Raw genomic sequence first — 24,326 nt, 5'->3', positions numbered from 1 at the left:
TCGTTCATTTCCCTTTTTTCCTATTTCCTTGCCAAAAGAGGGAATTGGTTTCCCAATTCCCAACTAGTAAGAGCTAGTTACTATTTCTCCTGCACTGACTTTTCACTGAAAGAAAAACCTCTACATTTCAGAAGAAGATGGCCTTGCAGATCTCATTTAAACTGTGTTTATTTGAATCCGTAGTGAACTATTCCAGCAAATTTATACCAGGCAGGGGATGAAGAAGTAACTTTTTTCAAATTACTGTGTAGGAAGATGTGTACCAGTGACTATTTTTTGTTACTACAACCTATCTTCTCTAAGAAAAATGACATCTTTTTAAATCAGAGAAAATAGAGTATCTTTTTTTCCTCAATTTGGTGGGAGACTCTGGGTGAAGGAAGGGACTGAGGCATCCTTCAAGGTCACCTAAGTGCTCTTGAACCAGAGCACCCCCTCCCCCATCAGAACATCCCCTGTGTCTTGACACCTTTCTTCAGTTGATTTCCTCTTGTTACACCTGTATGACAGAATCTAACAGTCCACTCTTGCCTTTTGAGGCAAAATTTAAATACAAGTGTATATTTGCTTTTCAGCTGTTTAACTCATAGTCAAATTACATAAGACTTCTCTTGGGCTCTGTTTCTTTTATATATAAAAAAAATAGGATGATGCCTACCTCTCAAGGTCATCAATAATAATTAGTGTACAGATGTTTAATAGTGTCTCTCATGTATTAGTACATAGTAAGTGTTTGTTTAAAAAAAAAAAAGAGGGGGTAAGACAGGCAGAAGATGGCCCTGGGGGGCCAAGGACCTGTTACACTTAAGACAAAGGGAAGCTCCTAGACTGGTTTCCTTCCTTCTCTCTAGGGGCAGATATGCTTCATGCTTCTAGTAGGCTCTTCATTGCCTGCGGCAGGCCCCAGCTCACTTCATCTTCCACACATCTAGAGGGAGTTTTGTGAAGTCCTCTCCCCGCATATCTCTGTTCTTTCTTCTTCCACCACTTCCCTCTTTTTTTCTCCTTTAAAAAAAAATAAAAAGCTTTTTACTGCAGTATTATATAACCAGTTTCAACCAGGTCTTTCACTAGTGTCTGTATTAGTGGCAAAGTCGAGTGGCTGCTTCAGCACCGGTTTGGTGGAGAAGACAGTGTAACGAAGACGCACTGCGTCCTTGTCTCCAGCATTCTGGGAGTAATTTAGAAAAGAACTTGAATTGTAATCAGCCGCTCCGTGTGTATAAACAGCACTGAAGTCTGCTCACGCTGTCTTCTACTTTTTCTCCCCCCAAAAAGTTTGTGGAGCAAGTAAGAACTTGAGGTATGTCCTGCCATACCTCAAGAAGGAGAGCCAGGGAACAGAGCGTTTACGCTGAAAGGCCCCTGGGTTTGGACAGCTTGCCTGTGGCCTTCATTATAATATCTGCTCCCCAAAGAGAGCGAGCACGGGGCCTCCTCCTTGGCTGTGCTGGCTTTGATTTGATGATGGGGCTGTTTGGTGTTTGTCTCTGTTCTTCGTAACTTTTGGGAAAGTTCACTGCTTTTTGATCAAGCCTCCATATAAAGAAAGAGTATCAGGACACACTGGCGTGTGATTAGGCAGTTAGTGAACGCCCGCGTTTCACAGGCCTGCAGAGGCGAGACCCCTGCCCTCCCCGAGGCTGGCTGCTTTCCTGGCAGAAATCTGCCAGGGTGCCATACTTACTTTTTTGAATGACCCAAGAGAGACACTGGTCATTCTCCTACCCCAAAGAAGTATGTTGTTTTGAGTGGATACCCAGATTTTCTTCCCCTCACTTTGCAAAATTCTGTTGTTGGTGTTTTCTCTTTAGGGGAGGAGACTGAGAGCTGGAAAATCCTGTAGAGTCCCCTCTGGGGTTCCACGCCCCACCCCTCCCCGCCACCTGACTTTCTGAGACAGGTCCAAGCTTGCAAAAAGGCTCGTTAGGACCATTCACTTGGGGTCACAAAAACCCTTGTGGTTAGTACCCACCCCTTCTAGGGAGAAGTCTGCCAGGGTAACACAGCTCCCTGGGGTCACCCAGTTCACACTTCATAGAAGCAACTTACCACTTCAAAGGAAAGTGGATTTAAAAGCACATTCCTGGATTGTGCTGGCCTGTGTGCTCTTTGATGAAAACCCCTGTTTAGTGCAGTTGCAGAAGAGAAAGTGATTGGAGGTGGGAGGAGGGCTGGGTAGAGGTTGATGGGAACCTGGTTCACTGTTGGAAGTTCAGGTCTAAAATGGCAGGATGCCTTGGCCAAGGCAACTAGGAGGTATTTACCTTGACTGTATCATCCTAGAAGAATATAGATTAATCACTTTAATGAGAGGATTTTTAAACTATTGTAAACATTTTTAAGTAGATGAAAGAAGGCTAGATACTTGAGTTTTCTGGACCATTGAAAGGATAAACAGGTGAATACTGTTATGTGGAGTAGGCAGACTCACCCTCCCCACGCCCTTTGGACTAGTCCTGTCTCAGAAAGGAATAGGTGGACTTGAGGTCTTGATCTTAATCCCACTTGCTTAAGTGAGTTTCTAGCGTGTGTGATGGAGAGCACAGTGAGCCACTGGAAAGGTACTTGCTTTACTTACTGTTGGTTGGTAGCAGTTCTGTTGACCGGTTCTAAGACTTTGCTGTCTGTGACATTTCCTTTAGTTATATGACTTTCTTTCTTTATGGACCTAGCATTGCTTTGTATAAAGTTTCTATTTCCCTAGATTCAGACCTTTTTACAATGTAATTCTCAATAGTAGTGTTGTGCTAAAATTTTTCAAATAAACTTTTGATGAATTGGTAGACATACCTTTTTACTTCTACTTAAACAGAACTCTTCCTTCTAGCAGCTGATCTCCAGTGTCACAGGCTATATCTCAGCTTGACCTTTTGTGCAGAATGGCAGGGGTCCTCTGCGGGGAGCCAGCTTGCTCTTCCTACATCTGCACAAGCAAAGGGCGCATCCTGAGGAGGACAGCATCCTGTGCCAAGTGTGGGCCCACAGAGTGTGCAAACACTCGTGTTGCATGGTCCTCCGGCAGCCCTGTGAGTTAGGGGCGCTCAGCAAGGACTGTGGGGGCCCTGCTCTCGTCCGTCCCTCGGGCCCACCGTGCTCTGGGGTCACTTAGATGGGCTCTGGCCACTTTGTTTGCTGTGCCTGTTCTAAACTGTGAGTAGGGCAGAAAGCTTCAGAAAAGACACTTTGACTTAGAGATGTTCATGTCAGTTGCTTTAATACTGGTTAAAGCGATCTTTCTTGCCCAGGATGGTGCGAAGCCCATCACACACCCATGATACTACAGCTTGCTTTTTCAGATTTTTGTTTCCTAAAGTGACCACCAGCAGCTTTCGTCTCCTTTCTGTTCTCCCATCGTGCTCCTTGAGAAAAGACCATGATTATTGTTTAGTTAAATGATGTGACTTTGGTGGGAGATTAAAGCGGATGAGCTTTGACCTGTAACACCAATGCCAACACCTTTTCCAGGGATGTGATAACTGCCAGCAGAAACCTGCAGCCAGTAGGTCTTAAGAGACCCGGGACACAAAGCCAGTACTTCTTACAAGGCTGACTTATGGGGTGTGGGCAGGCCAGGAACAGCAGTAGTCGAGTGCCAGGTGCCCAGGCAGATTCAGGCCTCTCTTTGCCATCATTTGCCCATTCTGTGCCCTTTCCGTGCCCAGGTGTTGCCTTAACTGTCCTGTAACCGTGTCCTGGGGAATGTCGGGTCGTGGGAGAGCTGACTCTTGTGTCCTGCCTTCCAGATCGGCGCCAGTGGTGTGCCATCGTGGTCCTCTTCGTGGTCCTGCTCATCGTGCTGATCCTCTTCTTAGCGCTGTGACGGTGGGGCCCCGGCTCGCTTCCTGCTGCACACACACCCCGGGGGACAGGGAGAGGCAGCGCGCAGCAGCCTGCTCCTTGCAACCCTCTCCTGGAAGCACAGCCTGAGCTGACTTTTCTCTCCATGACCCCACCGTGGAGACAGCACCTCCAGCCCAGTGTGGGGAGGGCCGGTGGGCAGAGGAAGTCAACAACTATACTCTCCCGGCTCCCCGGCTCCCATTCTGAGGACAGCTGGCCTAGCTTTGCCCCCCCGGAACTCGCTCCCCCTGGAGGGCCTTGGAGGAATCCAGAAAACTTCACGGACTCGGCTCACGTTGGCTGACGCTCATTCCATCCGTCTTTGGCAGCTCTTTTCTCCCGTTCAGACCCTTCGCCTCTCAGACGGCTGGCGCTGGCCACTGCAGAAACACCCATGCGGGGTGTGGGTGCCTGGATAGGTCTCGCATCCTGTCGAGGCAGTGCTGTCTCACCCCTGAGAGCTGGTGGTTAGTGGGGGCAGAGAGCTCAGAAGTACTTTGTGACAGAAGATGCAGTGATTGGTTTTGCAGGGGTAAGTGCTAGGGTGAGAGTGCTTCTCTAGGTGCTGTCTTTTGTGGTAGGAATAACCAGTGGAAAAGAATGAAAAGCACTGGGCTTTGGGGCTGCTGGCAGCTTGTGGCTTGAATTAAAGGGAGGACAGAGCAGCAGGGCCCAGCTGCGGAGGGTGGGTGAGGTCGCCGGGGTCAGGCCCTTGCTGGATTCGTGCCACTTTCCTACAGCCACCATCCCAGAGGGGCAACTTGCATTCCTAGGAGGACCCTGAAATGAGCAGCTCAGCGGCTCATGTGAGTGGCCTGAGGTCCTAGGGTGGCGTCCACGGCAATTCTTTTATTCCAGCAGCACTCTGTCTTGAGGGCTGGGAGTGGTCAGTACGTTAATGACATTTATTAAAAACCATAATGTCAAAAAAGGTTAGTTCTGGACCAGATTTTTCTTACCCTGTAATTGCAAGGATGGGAAGGTGAACACGGTTCCTTTTTCCCTAAGACGATGTGGTTTATCATCCATTCAAATAACTGAGCCCTTCCGGATTTAAATGACAGATGCTTTCATTGGGTTTTAGTTGCTGACTCTGCTGAGACACTATACACTCCAAGCTTCTGGTGACTTTTAAAATGCCTCCAGTGTACATGTGTATATATTTTTATAACTTCCCTGATGAAAACCTAGGATTGAAGTAGCAGCTGAGCCCAGAGCCAGCGTGTGGCGGTGGCGGCTGCCGATCCCTCCCCACCATCTCCCTCTGCACTTGTGAAGCAACATCTGGGCAGAATTCTGGCTTCGACTCCCGTCTCCTCATCTTTCGGGGTCCATTCCTCAGCACACTAACTTTTTTCCCCCTTGTTTTGTTTGTATCTTATTTTTTGTTTGTGTTGAGCTTCTGTTTTCCCTTTTGTGTGTGTGTGATTTGCAATGATGTGCTTGCCCAGCTAACTCTTGAATTGCACTTTGGAATAAATTCTCATAACAATTTTTTTTGAAGAAGGGTATTTTCTCATGTTTAGGATCATGGTAGGTCAGGAAATCTGCCTGTGGATGAGAAGCTGAAAGCAGGTTTATAAAATTAAAAGGGTGGTTGACATCCACGTTTACACTGCACTCTACTTGATATGTAAGTTATTTCTTTTCAAATTAGGGGAAAAAGTGATTTTTTACAAATGGCTTCAGATGTAGGGTACTAGATTACTTCTCCAAGTTTTGAGCTTGTTAAAATAGTGTCCTACAAGCCAAAGACACAGCTGGTCCTTAAAATGTCTTTGTTAAACATCCATGTGGACCTTGTCTCAGTACTGTGATCCCCACCTTCCATGTTACACAAAGCAGCCAGCTTCTTGATGAATGACATGATTCCCCTGTTTAAACGCCACGCTGTTCTCCGGGTGTTACCAGATTGACGATGTCCTTCGAAACTGACATCATGTCTGCAGGGCCTGTTGGGAACACGCTGGTCATTAGTAAGGTTCTCCCCAGGCTTCAGGGACCAAGTTTTGTGATGCTGAGGCTTCACTACTAACTGTTTGGGGATGTTGAGAGTTGGCGAACTTGCTCATTTAATGTGTTTGCTAAACTGTGGCTGTTGCAGGCCAGACTGAAGAGGAAACTATTTAGAAAGTTTACTTAAAATCCAGGCAATGCAGCATTCTCCCTTTCTGACCTTGGCGGAGCTGTTCTCTGATAGGCCACCTCTTAATGTGTTTGTCGGAGCCGCACAGCCCCAGGTGACCTGATCCTGGGTCTGACCCTGGCTGTTGTATATCAGGACTGGGCAGTCACTGCAGACCAATGTTCATTAGAAGGCTCCCTAGTGAAATTCCAGACTATGGCAGACAGAGCATGCCAGGGGCTTAGATTCATCTCTAAGGATAAATGTTTCCTCATCAGTGACCTAATGCTGTGAGTTCCTTGCAGTGGTCTGCTGACCCTGAGTGGCGGAATGGGGGTGGAGCAGATGCCCACGATACCTCCGTGAGGCTTAAAGGCACTTCCTATAGCCATGGGGCCTTTCCCCTCCTCAGCATGTACTTCATCCATACTCGTCATTGCTAAGAAAGCTGGCAGGATATGATGGATAACAGAGAGAGCTCAATTTCTGTTTATTGGGAGAACATTTTACTGATCAAGTGGTTGGGCAGGGTGGGTGGAATGGGGGAATGAACCACTGAGAGAACTCGCCAGAGCAGGAATCCAGCTGGGAAACCGAACACCTTTAGTGTTTAGTCCTGGTTTTTTATCTTGTCTTTGTGTGAACTGTGAAAAATCACAAACGCGCTCTGTATGCTGCTACCGCGTGGCAATTGGATGTCACAGCGTGTATGTTACATGAGGCTCTTGACGCCAGAGCTGGGGGAAAAGCTTGGTAACTTGCCCATTATTCTCTGCTTTTAGCCAGAGTTAGACAGACTGATGGGTCTGGTAGCCAACAACTTGGCAACTTCCACTCCTTCTCACCTCGTGAGATTAAGGGCTGCGAAGAGAAATGCAGTCTTAACTCCAGCAGAAATCTGTCTCTGTGAAGTGTTTTACCTTCTGTAAGTGGAAGTGGCGGAGCCAAGATTTTTCTTTTGGTTATTTCCCTGGCTGTCAAGTGAGACCATTACCACCTTTCTCGAGAATTCATAGCATCCGAAGATCTAAAACCAACTGATAAATACAAGTTGCTTTTCCACGCTGGTATTTGGACCATTTGGTGTTACCTTGTACACAGGACAAATTTGTAAACAAAATTCGGACTGTCTAGAAAGCTAAAGTTCTAAAATATGGAACACAGTACTGCCAGGGCTCCCTCTTTGTCGTCCTCTCACTGGCATTTCCCCGCCTTCCAGGTTTTTTAAGAAAAAAAATTTTTTTTAAAGACTGTTGTTTGTCTATCAAGTGCAGAGAGCAGGTGAAGCCACAGGGCCTGCAGTCAGGCAGCCCCATGCCCAAGCACAGGGCGTGAGTATGGGGCCCAGGGTAGGACCCTGCAGCCTCCCCCTCCCAGCCTTTACGTCTGTTGGGCGAGCATGGGGCACTCCCTGGCAGGAGGAGGTAGCCTTTCTGCCCCATCTGGTTACCTGTACCCAGCTCCCAGCCTGTGCTGAAACCAAGGAGCTCCTTTGGTCTGCCTGGGACGTTGCCGACCGCTATCAGCTGTCGAGTCCAGAAACCCAGGAAAGTTCTGAGTCAAGAGAACAACCCTCAGAGACCAGAACAGCCCTGCTGTGAACCTGGAGGCCAAAGCTCCAAACTAGCCGACTTCTGGGGTGTTAGCATCCTTAACAGTAGACTCAGAAGGACTTTGTCACTTAGCTCAGTCTTCTTGTTTTCAGAGATGACACACTTTCAGCTCCCTCAGCAGACATGGGGGTCACTGGGTGGGTTGCACTCCAGACCTGGCACCAGGGAGCCCACCCACTCTCTGGACAGGCTGACCTCAGTGACAGGACGTAGGCTCGTAGCGACCTGTGCTCCCCGCTGAGGCCAGCCACTTGACATCTTTTGCTTTTGGATGGACACGAGGCTCTGAATGTTACAGTGGCGCTCTGGCCGTGTTGCTGCAATGTCCGTGGGTTGGAAGTTCTTTGTTAGGTAATATTACCGTCTCTTTATTAGGGCAGACCCTTGGGGAGGTGAGAAAGAAAGGACCAGAACTTGGCTTCCCTCTGATCCAAGCTAACGTGTTGGTGCTTTTTCCTTCACACGTGCCCTGTGTCGAGAAATGCCCTTCCCCGAGGCCGTGCAGAGGGGAACTGTGCTTAGACCGCATTCAGGCGCCTGCCCTGCTGCTTGGGCTTCACACAAACATTTCATGGTCCTGACCCTTTGTGAGAAAGTGTATTTTGCCTTTTTTCTTTTTTTCTTAAAAGTTACAACTTATCCAACATGAAGCCACTTGATTAGCCAGGAGGGTATTAGAAACAAGACCACCCAGCTTCGTTGTCCGCAGACCGAAGCTCGCAGGCTTGTTCCCTGGCGGCAGCCCAGGGCCCTGCTCTAGCCCAGCTTTCTGGCAGCCCCGGGGTTGGGACCAAGTCAGGGAGGTTCTTTTCCTGCTCTGCAGAAAGTAGGTTTTGGCTGAGACTGGGCTACTGAATGGGAATTGTGACCCCACGGTTAGTCTGTTCCAGGACAGGCAGCCGTCCTAATTCTCAGGAAAAGTGTGAGTGCACCCTGTTGTCTTTGCGGGGCGAGGGGAGGCCAGGCAGGTGTCCCACTAATAAGGCACTGGAACTGCTTGTGAGCATCACGCAATGACGTCCTGACTGACCCGGGCTGGGAGAACGCCCAGGGTGGGGCCCGCCTGGAAACCAGGAGAGGGCTGAAGCAAGCAAGCTGTAAATGATGATGGATTCGGGTTTCGTAAGTGGAAATAAGCTTCCACTGGCTCACTTGTAATCAAATTAGTGTAATTAAAAGTTGTGTAATTCGTGGCAATGCTCAGCAGGACTAAACCATTGTTTTTTTCTTTCAAGGATAAATAACCTTAGAGCATTTTATTTTTAATTAGCTAGAAGGTACAAATGAAAGAAGTGAGATCAGTGATTAGAAATGCAAAAGCCGTGGTGATTTCCAGATGGTGCTTCTGCCCCAGCTCTGTCACCCCAGGAGAACAGTGTCAGAGCCCTGGGGCCAGCAGTTCTAGCCTCGCTGTAGGTAGGTCTCGCTTCCTCTACACAGTAGCTCAGCAAAGTGTGGAGTGGGACCAGCGACAGTTGCATCCTCTGGGTACTTGCTCGAAGTGCAGGGTCCCACCCCAGACCTCCAGACTTGGATGGGGCCAGTGGGCTGTTTATCAAGCCCTCCAGGGGATTCTGATTCCCCCCCCAAGTTTGAGAACCACTGCTCCCTGCATTGTGGAATTTAGGCTACAGTAAACCACCCCTGTTGTAAAATAAACAGCTTCATGGCCTTGATTGTAATCCTGACATTAAAATTTGTTGACACAATAAACTTGAAAACTTTTGAAAAATACTTGTGTTTAAAAAAGCCTCCACTAGCCATCCTTAAAAGTGATATTTTTACACCCAGAAGTTTATCAGTAATGTTTCTTACTTCTACTCTTGAAATCACGTTACAACTGGACAAAGAATACTGTTCAGTATTAAAGAGAAATGGAGAGACCATGAACTTTGTCCTGGTTTTTTATTTGGTTGGTTTTTATTTTAAGTTCTTTTTAGACCGAAACAGCTGCCTCCCCTCCTCCTGCTCACACTAATAAACATGGGCATGCACATATGTCTGAGGTGGGAAAGTTTGTGGCTGGTGTGAGATGGGAGTTCTAAATTGTTTTCTCTGGCTGAGTAAGTTATATGTGAATTCTTAAACCCCCAGCCGGCCATACTATGCATTCACAATATCATACAGCACAGTTTCAGTTGGGATGAGGCACCTGGGGGTCAGAGAGACTAGAACACAAAGGAATTGAGTCCCCGGCTTGCTCTTCACTGAAGTGTTGGCATACAAAAATATTGCCCATGCCAGCTGGTAGTCAGAAGAGCTTGCCTTGAGCTCTGTGGGACAAGGTCGGGCTATGTGAGCTCATTCAGGACGGGGTCTTCACTTCTTTTGCCATCATCGTCCTCAGATTGAGCATGTTCTGTGTATGTGGCAGGCACTGTTCTAGTACGTTCTGTTAACACATCTAGTACTGGAAATGCCTATGTGACCTGGAGAAATTTCCTCATTTAGCCTTACCTCAAATCCACACCTAAGGAAACTCAGACACAAGGAGTCTCTCAAGGTCCATCCACAGCTGGCGAGGGGCAGAGCTGTGAACCGTGTCCCCCGCACCTCGCTTGGAAATCGGCCCAGCAGTGCTTCCCGAGTCCTCAGCCTCATGACCCCCTGACCTGATAGCTAGAAGGGGCAGAGGCGAGTCAACATTCGGCCTCACTAGAGGAGTGCCTGCTTATTGAGAATTACAGTAACTATTTCCGGGGGGAGGAAATGGTTCTTTGTGTCTCCTGATAAAAGCCAATCCACCTCCCCACACCTCATGGGCCCCATGGCGTGGACCAAGGGGAGACGCACATCCCCACGGCTGAGAGGTCCTCTTCCCCCAGCACCTTGGCCCTACTCCCAGCTCTGCTGTTGTTCCAGAGGTCCCACTGGCTGCAGGTCTTACACAAAACTCACACTGGGAATGTTAAAAGGCAACGCTAGAGGCACAAACGGAACCCCCAGGAAGGGCAGACCCATCTGTGCCACCACGATGTCTTCACTGTCGAGGACACATTTCGAATGTGTGCCCCATCCTCGGAATGTCCAGGGTGCCCGTTGTCTGGGAACAGGGTGCTGGCAGTCGGAACTCAGCAGTGGCCCCTGTTTGGTACCGACAGAGCCCGAGCACAAACATCCCCACCAGCGCCTCTCAGGGAGGGAGTGATGGGCTCCAGAAGTCGCCCTGCACTGGGACGTGGGCTCCCAAAGCCAGCTTCTCTGACCTCTGCAGGGCTGCTTCCTCCCTCCCAGTCTCTGTCCACCCGGATGAGCACCATTAAATGGCTCTGTCTCCATTCACAAAAGCTCACCAGATTGGGCAGACTTCGGGAAGGATCATCAACTCTTCCAGGAAAGCAAATTGCCAAAATTTTTTTATCTCATTAGTAGCTAATCAAGCTATACTTTTGGCCAATATTTGATGATAATCTGGTACGCCAGCAGATCTTTGACCAAGGCCTGAGGGACTGTTTCTGTTTATTCTCACAACCCCATGAGGGAAGTACTGTTGAGGCCCATTGTAATGTCTGAACTGTGGCATGGAGCAATTACAAATCTTCCCCAAGATTACAACCAGTGTATGATAGAATGGGAACCAAGTTCTGACGGATGGTGCAGCCCTTCTGAAGAGTCACTATCTAGGTTTCAGGGGTGGCGAGCAGCTGTTTCTCTTGCCAAGCCATTGTTCTAACGGGAGAAACAGGTAAAGCTGAGGACAGGAAGAAGGCTCAAATAACTTGCAGCACAAGTAAGCAGCAGGTGAAAGCACTGGACTGGAAGTGCCGAAGATGGTAAGGATGGACACCAGCCACCTTGAATTTGACCATAACTCAAACCCTATAAGCCTGCTGTAGAGTTCAAGAAATCTGGTCAAGGACCTCAGGCAGGTCAGCCTTGCTGATAAAATGTTCTGGAGCTTTTGTTCCTTTGGCTGGAAATGTGTAGGAAAAAATAGGTGAGCCAAGCTCATTATATAAACTCAGAAAAGCCTGGAGACAGGCTGAGGAGCACAGGATGAGAAAGCTGTGGCATCCAAAGGTCACCGTGAGCCCCATGGCTGCCAGCGCTCCTTGTTCCTGAGACAACACTGAGCTGGGAGGGAAGCTGCCTCTCCTGGGAAGCCTTTCTGCTCACCAGGTGCAATGGGGCCACCTGCCTGGGGCTACCACTGTAGCCCTTGGCACACTGGTTTGTCTCTAAGCGCAGCTGTAGCTGCTTCCACCCTGGGCATCCCAAGGACAGGGAAGGCCTCTCCCCGGTGCCCGGCATTGGGCCAGACCCCTAAGGGCAGCTTCACGCTGTGAGTCGGGGCCTGAGTCCAGATTGCAGAAGGGCAAGACAAAGGCAGGCCCAGCAGGCAGCTGGGCATCCACTGGAGAGCCTGGATACCCTCCAGGCCTGGCAGGACAGCTGTTAAGGCCTGGCTCTGTGGGCAGAGTGTCAGAGCCAATTGCAGCAGCCCCTTCCTCGGTGCCCAGCACTGCGACCTGGCCAAACCCCAGCCTAAGAGAGCTGGGCAGAGCTGCCTGCCAAGGAAGGCTGTTGCCATTTTCAAGCAGGTGCTCTGGCTGTCTAGGAGAAAGGGAAACTTCAGATAGCATGATGGAGAGGGAGGGAAGGAAGAGGATCAGGTGACGGCCTGGGGTGGGAAATGGGCAGATGAACCAGGGAAGTCCAGTTGTTGCCAGGTAAGTTTGGTGGAGGATAAACAAGCAGTTCCACGGGGGAAAGAAAAGCAAGGAAGAGCCCTTGAGATGAGATTCTACAGGAGTTAAGCAGAGGGGGCCATAGTCAGCATGTAGGGGTTGAAACTGAGCAGGACTCAGTGGGGCTCCTGGACATGGAAGCCTTTCTGTCCCCCTTTTCTTGTTTGTAGGGAACAGACTCCAGCCTCCATGCCCTTCCCTGAATTCCAAAGGGCAGATTCGAACAGCTGCTAATCCCGGAAGAAATGGAAGAGAGACACAAGGAGAAACAGTCAAGAAACAGTTGTGCAGCCTTGCAGCAGGGTCCTGGTTCCTTCTCAAGGAAGGGATACACATAACAGTATCTTTGGCTAAGTGTGTTAGTCGCTCAGTCATGTCTGACTCTGTGATCCCATGGACTGTTGCTTGCCAGGCTCCTTTGTCCTTGCAATTCTCCAGGCAAGAATACTGGAATGGGTAGCCATTCCCTTCTCTGGAGGATCTTTTTGACCCAGGGATCGAACCTGGGTCTCCTGCACTGCAGGTGGATCCTTTACTGACTGGGTGACCAGGGAAGCCCACTTTGACTAAAACTCCCACCAAATGAAAGATGTTAGCATTCTTCATTCCAGAGAAGGCCACCTGAGGCCGGATTGAAGGAACCAGAGAAGCTCATCCTGAGATTACCTGGGACCAGATTAAAGGAGTTCAGGCCCTGGACACACCCTGGTCTTAGTCTTATCAGCAATCCTACCCTTGAACCATTACTAGAAAACTCAGCACCAGATCCTTCCAGGTTGGCACACAGTTTTCAAAGAAAGAAGTCTGCTGTGTCTCCCATTGCTTGGCAAAGCAATAAAGCTATTCTTTTCTCAGTTCAGTTCGGTCGCTCAGTTGTGTCTGACTCTTTGTGACCCCCTGGACTGCAGCATTCTTTTCTACGTCACCCAAAATTCTGTCTCCAGATTCGACACTGGTGCACAAGTTTTCGCCATCAGTGTCACAGAATGCTTCTGTGGTGGACACATCTAACATATCTGAAGGCTATCTGGGGTCCACGGGTGGACAGGGGGGAGACTGCCCCAACAAAGACACATAAATAAGATAAATGGGTGGGTGAGTGAGTGTGTGGAGTTGGGATGCAGTGGAACCAAGAAACCAGCAACTAAAGTTTGAAGCTCAAGCCAAAAACTGCCCTTGTGGGAATCCTGCTGCCAGTGGCCAGCTTGGAGGACCAGGAAGCCCTGTCCCATCACAATGCCCCACCCCGGGTGCAGGCCTCCTCAAGGTGACAGGGCTGTAGGAGCAAGGATGCCTCTTGCTCCCAGGGGCCCGGCGCCTTCACATGAGCCCTCAGGCCAGGTTTCAGCAGCTCCTAAGTTGGGCAGCGCTGGGCCCTGAGGGCAGAATGGAGGGGCCAGCCTCCCAGCCTTAGCCCCAAAGATGGTTCTATTCCACCCTCAGGGCAGAACACGCTTCAGATTACAACTCTGGGACACACACTTCTTAAAGGAGCATTTTCCATACAAAACCTAACCTTGCCTTGTGTGAAGCACTGTTAATTATTTTTTAATGCTGGTCTTTCTTTAAAGTGTCTTGTGACCCACTAGTAGTCGTGCCTGCAGTTCACAAACACTGCTCTGTAAAATGATTTGCCCGCCCTACTCCCTTCCCCCCACCAGGAGGTGGGAGCACCAGCTCCACTTCCCTGAAGGAAAACCGAAGCCAAGCCCCCAGGCCTGCCATAGTGAAGGTCATTGCAGCGCTGGGCCTGGAGAGCAGATCACAGGCTTCAGGGGTTGGGGGTGGGGGGCTGGTGGAGTGGGAGGGCGGCTCGGGGGCCTCCAGAGATGAGCCCCAAAGGATCGCAGGAAGGGCAGACGCAGGCTGGGAGTTGCAGAGGGCCGGGTTCAAATCCTGCCTCTGTTATGCTGTGTGATCTTGAATAAGTAATTTAACCTCTGAGTCTGAGACTCCTAATTTGCAACTCGGAGATGAGTAGTCCCTCCCTCGCTGAGTCACTGTAAGGATTCAGTATTGTGACCTTCCCGTCCCCAGCAGAGCTCTGGGGTATTTGAGGAGCAGGCTGAGAAAGGTGGGGGACGGCACAGTGACTGCACGTCCCTGGATTCCCAGGTCCACCTTGGTTTCCAAAATTCGACAGGGGCCTGCGATTCCTCCACGTGAGAGCGCTCGGGGCACTGCGCGCACCGGGTCCCCACGCTCGCGCCCCGACACGCCTGCCGCCCGGCCTTACCTCGCTCCTCCCGCCATCGGCTCCAGCTCGTCCCCCTGCCAACGCCGGGTGCGGTCTTCCGGGCAGCTCCCCAGGCTGCCCTCCTCCCCTTCTCCCGCCCCCAAAGGTGGCTCCTGGAGGATAAAGCGGGCGCCAAGCCGAGCGTCCCGGCTGTGCGGGCTGCGGGCGTGTAAAACCCCCAAGACCCCAGTCCCGTCAGACTCCAGCCCTCCCGCGGTCTAAGCGCGCCCCGACCTGCTGGACCTCCCCGAGGGGACAGCGCCCGGGCCCTTCCCTGGCCCCACGGAGGCGAGGACCGGGCGGCGCCGAGACGCGGGAGGCGGGGGCGCTGACCCAGGCAGGCGGCCGGGAGAGCAGCCGGCCTCATCCTCCTGCCGGCGCGACCGGGGCCGCCGAGGGGCGGGGAGGGCAGACCGGACTTGCAGGCAGCGCCGGAGGCTTCCCTCATGGCTCAGGCGGTAAAGAATCTGCCTGCAATGCAGGAGACCCAGGTTTGATTCCTGTGTCGGGAAGATCCCCTGGAGGAGGAAATGGCAACCCACTCCAGTATTCTTGCCTGGAGAATCCCATGGACAGAGGAGCCTGGCGGGCTACAGTCTATGGGGACGCAAGAGTCGGACACGACTGAGCGACTAAACCACCACCACCACCTGGAACAAAGTAGCCTGGAGGGGAAGGCTTGGTGGGCGCCCTCCACAGACCTCGGACCTCAAGCCGGAGACATCCAGCGGCGCGCGCTCTCGCCCCTCCAGTATCGAGAAAAGGCGACCCTAAAAAAAAAGTCCAAAATTCTCCAAGCCAGACTTCAGCAATAAGTGAACCGTGAACTCCCTGATGTTCAAGCTGGTTTTAGAAAAGGCAGAGGAACCAGAGATCAAATTGCCAACATCCGCTGGATCATGGAAAAAGCAAGAGAGTTCCAGAAAAACATCTATTTCTGCTTTATTGACTATGCCAAAGCCTTTGACTGTGTGGATCACAATAAACTGTGGAAAATTCTGAAAGATGGGAATACCAGACCACCTAACCTGCCTCTTGAGAAATCTGTATGCAGGACAGGAAGCAACAGTTAGAACTGGACATGGAACAACAGACTGGTTCCAAATAGGAAAAGGAGTACGTCAAGGCTATATATTGTCACCCTGCTCATTTAACTTATATGCAGAGTACATCATGAGAAACGCTGGACTGGAAGAAACACAAGCTGGAATCAAGATTGCCGGGAGAAATATCAATCACCTCAGATATGCAGATGCCACCACACTTATGGCAGAAAGTGAAGAGGAGCTAAAAAGCCTCTTGATGAAAGTGAAACAGGAGAGTGAAAAAGTTGGCTTAAAGCTCAACATTCAGAAAACTAAGATCAAGGCATCTGGTCCCATCACTTCATGGGGAATAGATGGGGAAACAGTAGAAACAGTGTCAGACTTTATTTCTGGGGGCTCCAAAATCACTGCAGATGGTGACTGCAGCCATGAAATTAAAAGACGCTTACTCCTTGGAAGAAAAGTTATGACCAACCTAGACAGTGTATTCAAAAGCAGAGACATTACTTTGCTGACTAAGGTCCGTCTAGCCGAGGCTATGGTTTTTCCAGTAGTCATGTATGGATGTGAGAGTTGGACTGTGAAGAAGGCTGAGCGCCAAAGAATTGATGCGTTTGAACTGTGGTGTTGGAGAAGACTCTTGAGGGTCCCTTGGACTGCAAGGAGATCCAACCAGTCCATTCTGAAGGAGATCAACCCTGGGATTTCTTTGGGAGGAATGATGCTAAAGCTGAAACTCCAGTATTTTGGCCACCTCATGCAAAGAGTTGACTCATTGGAAAAGACTCTGATGCTGGGAGAGATTGGGGGCAGGAGGAGAAGGGGACGACCCAGGATGAGATGGCTGGATGGCATCACGGGCTCGATGGACGTGAGTCTGAGTGAACTCCGGGTGTTGGTGATGGACAGGGAGGCCTGGCGTGCTGCGATTCATGGGGTCGCAGAGAGTCGGACACGACTGAGCGACTGAACTGAACTGAAAAAAAAAGTCCAAATCGGCATCCTTCCTCTACAGACCTGCCAGACCAGCTCAACACCCGCGGCTCTGTCTGGGGGCTCCGAGATTGCCATCGGCCAGCTTAGGACAGCTCCTGGCTGTCCTAAGGATATTGACACGCCTGAAGCCAAAGTCGGGGCCATTTTCTGTGCTGTGTGGTCGCAGTGTCAGGTGCCTACCTGTACAGAGAGACGCCTGGACACACAGCTTACACAGCCACTGGAGGGATAGAGATCAAACTCAGGAGAAATCCATACTTTTGAACATGCTGCTTATTTTCTGTGCCTGAACATCCTTTCCCTTACCTTCCTGGGAGTTCCTCCTATCACAAAACCCTACTGAAGAGCCTTTCCTCCTCTTCTTAAGCAGGCCTCCCCCAGCTAATCTCAGATTGTCAGCCTCTCTACCCCAGGGCGAACCAGGTGCCTCCTCTCTGCACCATCAGGCCAGGTGGTGATGCCTTGAGTCTTCCCCTAGCCTCTGGCCAAGTAAGGTGGAGCCCATCTTTCTCATCTGAGCTTCTGCATGGCCCATGGCCTGGCTCCTAGTTAACACGAGGGCTTCCCTGGTGGTTCAGCTGGTTAAGAATCTGCCTGCAGTTTAGGAGACCCGAGTTCAACCCCTGGGTTGGGAAGATCCCCTGGAGAAGGGAATGGCAACCCACTCCAGTATTCTGGAGAATTCCATGCACAGAGGAGCCTGGCAGGCTATAGTCCATAGGGTCGCAATGAGTCAGACACGTCTGAGCAACTAACACTTTCTAAGTAAGAAGGTTCTGATGGCCCTGTGGGAGGGGTGGGTGCCACAGGGCTGGACCTAGCTTTCCAAGTCAGCAGTTCCCCAGGCAGAGCAGATGGGGAAGGTCAGACAGGAGGCTGGAGAATCCAAAGCCCCCTCCTAACCACACAAGTCGAGGCCCAGCATCACTTTACTCCAGGAGGGAGCACCCTCAGCCTCCGTGGAATTACAGTAAAGCAGGTCTACATTACACACAGCCCACAGCGCCTCCCTCCCTCCTCCTTCCATCCAGCCTTTTTTTGGCATGGGGGACAGGGGGAGGGGGCTGCAGTAGGAAGAGTGGGCCCCCAGTCAGAGTACTAGGTCTGAACGGCCTGTCATCACTGCTGAACTTGGCTCTCCATCTGTGTGAAGGAAGACAATAGATGGGACATCCCTGGCAGGACTAGTTTAAGGATGAAATAAGATGTGTTAGAAGCCTGACCCCGCACCTGGGATCTAACAGATGCTGCTGCTCAGGGCTCCTTAGAAACCTTCCCCTACTCAGTCCCAGCCCAAGCACCCCACTTCCCAGCTGGGGCTGAAGAGGCATGTTATCCTGGTTATCCTCACCAGACAGAGAAAACAGCGGGCCTTTTCGCCTCTAGAAGCACCTTTCAACATGAAATTTCCTCAAAGTCTTATGAACACAAGGCCACGAGTTGGGGTGCAGGAGATACCAGGGTTTCCCCACTCCTGCAGTTCCTGTTTGGGGGCCATTTCTATGCTGTAGGGGGCCCTGGGCTGGTGTCTGAGTTACCCCAGCACCCTCTTCACACCTGGAAGACCCAAGTAGTTGTTCCACTGATCCCGCTGCTCAACCCCATCACCCTGACCCCAGGCCGGCACAGCCTCCCCAGCCTGCAGTGCTGGGGGCTCTGGGAGCTGGCCTTCTCCTCTAGCCTCCAGGGAAGTAGAGAGGGGCTTTAACTGGCTGCTGCCCCTAAGGCCCCAGGAGAGGAGGACACTCACCCCCCCCCCACACACACACACGACTGCCTGACCTCCCCCACAACTGCCTGTCACCTTTCTCTCAGGCCACATGTCTCCTGGGAAAGAATACTCACCACACACACACTCACCACACACACACACACACTCACACATACACACACACTCACCATACATACACTCACCACACACACACACACTCACACATACACACATACTCACCATACATACACTCACCACACACACACACACACACGACTGCCTGACCTCCCCCTTCCACTGCCCGTCATCTTTCTCTCAGGCCACATGTCTCCTGGGAAAGAACACTCACCACACACACTCACCACACACTCACCATACATACACTCACCACACACACACACACACACACACACATACACACACACTCACATACACTCACCACACACACACACACATATACACACACTCACCATACATACACTCACCACACACACACACACACATACACACACACTCACATACACTCACCACACACACACACACACACACTCACCATACATACACTCACCACACACACACACACACATACACACACACTCACATACACTCACCACACACACACACACATACACACACACTCACCATACATACACTCACCACACACACACACACACACACACACTACTGCCTGACCTCCCCCTTCCACTGCCTGTCATCTTTCTCTCAGGCCACATGTCTCCTGGGAAAGAACACTCACCATACACACACACACACACACACACACACACTCACCACACACACACACACACACACACACACACACACGACTGCCTGACCTCCCCCTTCCACTGCCTGTCATCTTTCTCTCAGGCCACATGTCTCCTGGGAAAGAACACTCACCACACACACACTCACCACACACACACTCACCACACACACACTCACCACACACACACACACACGACTGCCTGACCTCCCCAACAACTGCCTGTCACCTTTCTCTCAGGCCGCATGTCTCCTGGGAGAGAATACTCACCACACACACACTCACCACACACACACACACACACTCACACATACACACACACTCACCATACATACACTCACCCCCCCCACACACACACGACTGCCTGACCTCCCCCACAACTGCCTGTCACCTTTCTCTCAGGCCGTATGTCTCCTGGGAAAGAACACTCACCACACACACACTCACCACACACACTCACCACACACACACACACGACTGCCTGACCTCCCCCCTCCACTGCCCATCTTTCTCTCAGACCACATGTCTCCTGGGAGAGAATACTTACCACACACACACTCACCACACACACACTCATACACACACACATTCACCATACACACACACTCACCACACACACTCACACACTCACCATACATACACTCACCACACACACACACACACGACTGCCTGACCTCCCCCCTCCACTGCCCATCTTTCTCTCAGACCACATGTCTCCTGGGAAAGAACACTCACCACACACACACTCACTGCCCCCCCCACCACACACACGACTACCTGACCTCCCCCCTCCACTTCCCGCCATCTTTCTCTCAGGCCACAAGTCTCCTTCAGCAACACGCCTGCTAAGAGCTGCAGCCACACACACGGTACCCTGATTCTGCAATGTTTCACCACAGTCTGCCCCCAGCAGCCCAGGGCTGCCCACCCCCGCTGATCCCATCTGAGGACCCTTAGCTCCCATCTGTCTCCTGCTCCTAAATGCACCTTGCCCAGGACTCCTCTTCCAGCCAAAGATTGACCCCTGGAGGCTTCCGCCTCAACCCCGGCATCACCCCAAAGAGGCCTCCCCACCCCCTGCCTCTAACATGCCAACACAGCCCACTGCCATGCCTGTGCCCTCCTTTCCCTTCCTCCCAAGGCCCCTGCCAGGCTAGTGAAGGTCAAGTGAACATTCAGCCCAAAATTTAGCGACTCAAGAGTGGGAGACATTTCGGCTTTGCTTTTTAATAATTTAAGACTACTTCCAGAAAGTCCCAACACTTTGGACCCTGGAAGCGCCAGGCGGGATGGCCCCTCCCTCTGCTCACATGCCCTGCCATCTCCCTGCCAGCGACCCACCCACAGCTGCCCTCAGGGAGTCTGGGCTGAGAGCTTGTGGCTGGGGACAGCCTGGCACCAGCTGCAGCCTTGTCCGAGGCCCCAGGAGAAGGAAGACAGAGCCCCTCACAGCCAGGCTGCAGCGGCCCCAGTCTCACTCTGGGCGGGAGCAGAGGTCAGGGCGGGGCGGGGCAGGGCTGCTCTGGCCAGTCCCACTGGCCACAGCTGCACTTCCCTAAAGTTGGTCTCAGTTTCATTTTGTTCCTTCAACCTCATATATCATAAAGATTTCCCAGAAATCCGTAATATTCTGACTACCAGATAACATCTCTCAGCTGTTCTCACACCAGACGCATGTTGCCGACTTTTGGTTTGGGATATATGTTAAGGCTGTGACTCCCGGACACTTGGTCCATTTTTGGAAAAAGAGCAAAGGCGTCAGATGGGAGCTGGGAGGAACGAGACTGAAAAAGGCAAGCTCAAGGCCAATATGGCCAGGTACTTTCTTTGGCTCTGGAGTGAGAGGAGCTGGGGGAGCCCCTGACAGTGTGGGGCCTGGGGGTAAGGCGATGCTGCTTAGGGACCAACCAAAGGACCCACCGAATCTCTCTCCTCCTGCTGCCAACAAAGATGCCAGAAGACGGTGACCCCACCTCAGGCCTGGTCAGGGCGGGAGACCCATTCCCTTCCCTGCTTCTGCATAAATTAACTTCCTTAAACAAAACACACAAATAGGCTCCTTCTCTCTGCAAGGATGGTCAGCCCGACCGAGGCCTGAGGGGTTGCACGCCACTATGTTCATTTTCAGCAGACAAAGCAGCTTTGTGTAGCACATTCCCAGCCACCCCTGGGGGCGGTTCGGGGTTTCCACTGGGTGGGGGGGTGGTGCTAACAGTGAGGGCCAAGGCACCTCTGCGTCACCGTGGGACAGGCCTCTGCCTCAGCACGCGGATCGACAAGCTCTCCGCGTGGGCCAGGAGCTCCCTCACGTGAGCCAAGCCCAGCCCTGCAACCTTGGCCCCGTTCACCTCCAAGATCTCATCCCCCACCCCCAGCAGCCCTGAGTAGAGCTTGGCTGTGCTCTCGTCAGCCATCTCCTGCACGTAGAACCCTGCAAAGGAAAACAGGAGAGTTAAAGCAGGAAATCCAAATCAAAGACACGAAGCTCTGTGGAATGCTGACCAGGTGGGTGGCATGGTGGGGGGGGGGGTTGCGTGGAGGGGAGGCAAGTGCTTATACAAGGTGCTTCACACATGGACGCACGCACACTCCCTCATTATTCCACTTCATAACCACAACTCGCTTTATAATAGATACAGCAGGCCCGCCTCCACTTCATTTTTCCTTTTTTCTCTTTTAAAATGCCCCTAATACAAATAATGCCTTAAGCTGTTATTACTCATGTATACCTCAGTGTGAATGAGCTAATCTTATCTTTTTCTGGGAGAAGTCTTGATTATAAAATAAGGAAAATGTTGAGACCTATGACATGCCCGGCACTGCTCTAGGTGGGGATTCACAAGTAAGACCCAGCTGCTGCCCTCAAGTAGCTGGGGGTGGATGGTATCATTGGAGCCACAAACAAGAGAAAGTGTTAGTCATTCAGCCATGCCCAGTTCTTTCAACCTCAGGAACTGTGGCCCGCCAGGCTCCTCTATCCAGGGCTGCCATTCCCTTCTCCAGGGGATCTCCCTGACCCAGGGATCGAACCCATGTCTCCTGCCTTGGCAAGCATGTTCTTAACCACTAGCGCCACCTGGGAAGCCCAGGGAGTAGTGAACAGGCTGAAGTCAAATCCAAACCTGGTTTGCCTCACCGGATTGTCTAGGACCAGCCCTGGCTTCAGTCTTCCTTGGATATGGATCCTTAGAATTCAGAGGCATCTGGGCAAAAGCCCAGGAAACAAATTCTGGTTGGTTGGGTTGGTTGGTTTAGTCGCTAAGTTGTCCAACTCTTGTGACCCCATGGGCTGTAGCCTGCCAAGCTCCTCTGTCCATGGGATTCTCCAGGCAAGAATACTGGAGTGGGTTGCCATTCCCTTCTCCAGGGGATCTTCCAGACCCAGGGATCGAACCCAGGTCTCCTGTATTGCAGGCAGATTCTTTACCAACTGAGCTACGAGGGAAGACCCCGTAGAAATTCTACCCCCTATTTACAGTCATAGTGGCTCACTTTTCCTTTCTGCGTACACTCTCCCTTCCAGTGCCCCCGAGGGGCCCCAGCTGGCTGGGACCATTTCCTGGGTGTCTGAGGTAGGGTGAACCTCGGAAGGAGCTGCTTCTCCTTCTTTTCACAGTTCAATTTGAGGAACTCATGTCAGCGGAGCAGGCTCTGGGGGCCTCGGGTTGGCTGGGCTGGGCTCCCTGGCCACACAGTGTAGGACAGTCCAGCTGACCGAGCCCCTCTTGCCTCAACTTCTGCGGAAAACCTTTCAAACCCTCCCCTTCAGCTGTCTCTGCCTGAGGGAGCAAGGGAGCACAGGCTCTTCCAGGGAGGACTGGGTGTCCCTCATCCATGGGTGCCCCCCACCCACCAAATCGCCCTAAGTGAGCACAGGTGTGCAGAGCAGGAAGCCTGCAGGCTGGGGAGCCTGTGTGGTGACGGCCCCTGCAGGGTGCCCTGGGACATGCTGGCGCAGCTTGAAGCATCCTCAGTGATCCCCAGCCTGAGCTCAGCTGGTTGATTAGAAACACTTAGCAGCTATCCAGTCCACGCCCGGCTCTCTACTTCCTCTTCTTAAAATCAATGTTCTTAGAAGGGACCCGAAAGAGCATATCCTCTCTAGCTGGAAGCCTTTTAAGACATCTTGGACGCGTGGAAAGTCATCTCTCCAGTCCACCCAGCCTCGTAAGAGCTTCTGGTCCCAACAGAAGTCAAGCTTTTCAAAGCCCACCCTTGAAAACTGGGGTTTGAATGTGCACTGAAATCTCCTCTAAGGCACCCGAAGGTTTGCAGCTCTTGGGTTTAGCAAAGCCAATCTGTTGACATGTTCCTGCTTCCCGGTCTGAGCTGTAGAACTCGCTCTCAGTGCTTCTTGGCTTAACTGATCCTTTCCCGCAAGGCCGGCTCCCTCCTGGCAAGGCCTGTCTGTCATCTTGGCTGCACAAGGCTTTTCTCGCAGCCCTTGCCCTAGCCTTCCCCTCTTCTTTCTGGGTTCTTTAACTGCTTGCCTGCCTTGTCTGCGTGCTGGCAGCAGGGTGGGGGAAAGGCAGGTAAGGAGGCAGGGGAGGAACCTGTAGAAATGGCTGCTGTGCAGCAGAGCATGCCAGTGGGGAGGGATGAGGAAACCCAAAAGAATGGAGTCGGAGGACCAGACACTGCTGTCACGCCTGCCAAGTAGGGGGGACTCCAGGGTACGTTTCACAGTTGGAAGTCATGACACAAATATGACAGAGAGGCTGTTGTAGACATTCATTGTCTGCTGGCAACGGCCTGTGTTCAGGATGTATGATCTCTGTGTTGTTTTCAATGAGAAGCAGAAGGCGAAGCCTGCCGTTCTCATGTGCTTGTACAGGCTTAGATGTGATAGCCAGCAAGGAACACCCACATCATGATGTTTCAGTGAGGAATGCAAACCAGCCCCAACTCACAGCCCCTCTGAGGCCCAGGAGAAGTGACCCTGGGGGGCTGGAGCACGGCCTGAGGCAAGGACGCACCAGTACCAGCCGCGTTCCAAGGGTGAGGGCATCTCTGCAGGACAGCCGACAGCCAACCGCAATGGCCAGAGGAGGGTGCCACCTGGGCAGGACAGGGAAGAGCTGGCACCCACCCAGGCAAGGGGTGCCCACAGAGTAGGCCAAGACAGAGCCCAAGAAGCTCCTGGTCACTGGAGACCCCTGCCCATCAGCAGTCCGTGATGGGTGATCGGGGAGGGAGTCCCACTGCCAGCAAAGAGGCCTAAAGGGACTTGTGGGAAGGATGGGGGGCACAGGAGAATGCCTGGTTGGGCGTGAGCTCACACTGGCAGCTGGCACAGATCGTG

General features: G+C 51.8%; 2 protein-coding genes and 1 long non-coding RNA gene across 5 annotated transcripts in view; 1 reads left to right on the top strand and 2 right to left on the bottom strand.

Moving 5' to 3' along the window:
• Window positions 1–9,467, top strand: part of STX6 (syntaxin 6) — a 48,770-nt gene extending 39,303 nt beyond the window's left edge. The window contains exon 8 of the mRNA XM_069546205.1: window positions 3,747–9,467. Within this exon, the coding sequence (XP_069402306.1) occupies window positions 3,747–3,823 (77 nt within the window). The 3' untranslated portion in view covers window positions 3,824–9,467. The remainder of the gene's footprint in view (window positions 1–3,746) is intronic.
• Window positions 151–14,876, bottom strand: LOC138416652 (uncharacterized). The gene is made up of 2 exons (XR_011247793.1): window positions 14,506–14,876; window positions 151–1,005 (listed from the first exon to the last, which is right to left on the bottom strand). It is a non-coding gene; the product is annotated as an uncharacterized lncRNA (long non-coding RNA).
• Window positions 14,877–20,231: 5,355 nt separating this feature from the next.
• Window positions 20,232–24,326, bottom strand: part of KIAA1614 (KIAA1614 ortholog) — a 43,477-nt gene continuing 39,382 nt past the window's right edge. For all 3 annotated transcript variants that reach the window (XM_069546202.1, XM_069546201.1, XM_069546203.1), the window contains exon 10: window positions 20,232–21,455. In XM_069546202.1, coding sequence (XP_069402303.1) covers window positions 21,262–21,455 — 194 coding nt within the window. In that variant the 3' untranslated portion in view covers window positions 20,232–21,261. The remainder of the gene's footprint in view (window positions 21,456–24,326) is intronic.

This window comes from Ovis canadensis, chromosome 12 (genome assembly GCF_042477335.2).
Source record: "Ovis canadensis isolate MfBH-ARS-UI-01 breed Bighorn chromosome 12, ARS-UI_OviCan_v2, whole genome shotgun sequence".
Taxonomy (NCBI): Eukaryota; Metazoa; Chordata; class Mammalia; order Artiodactyla; family Bovidae; genus Ovis; species Ovis canadensis.
Note: the sequence above shows the minus strand (reverse complement) of the source record. Positions and strands in the feature narration are given on the sequence as shown.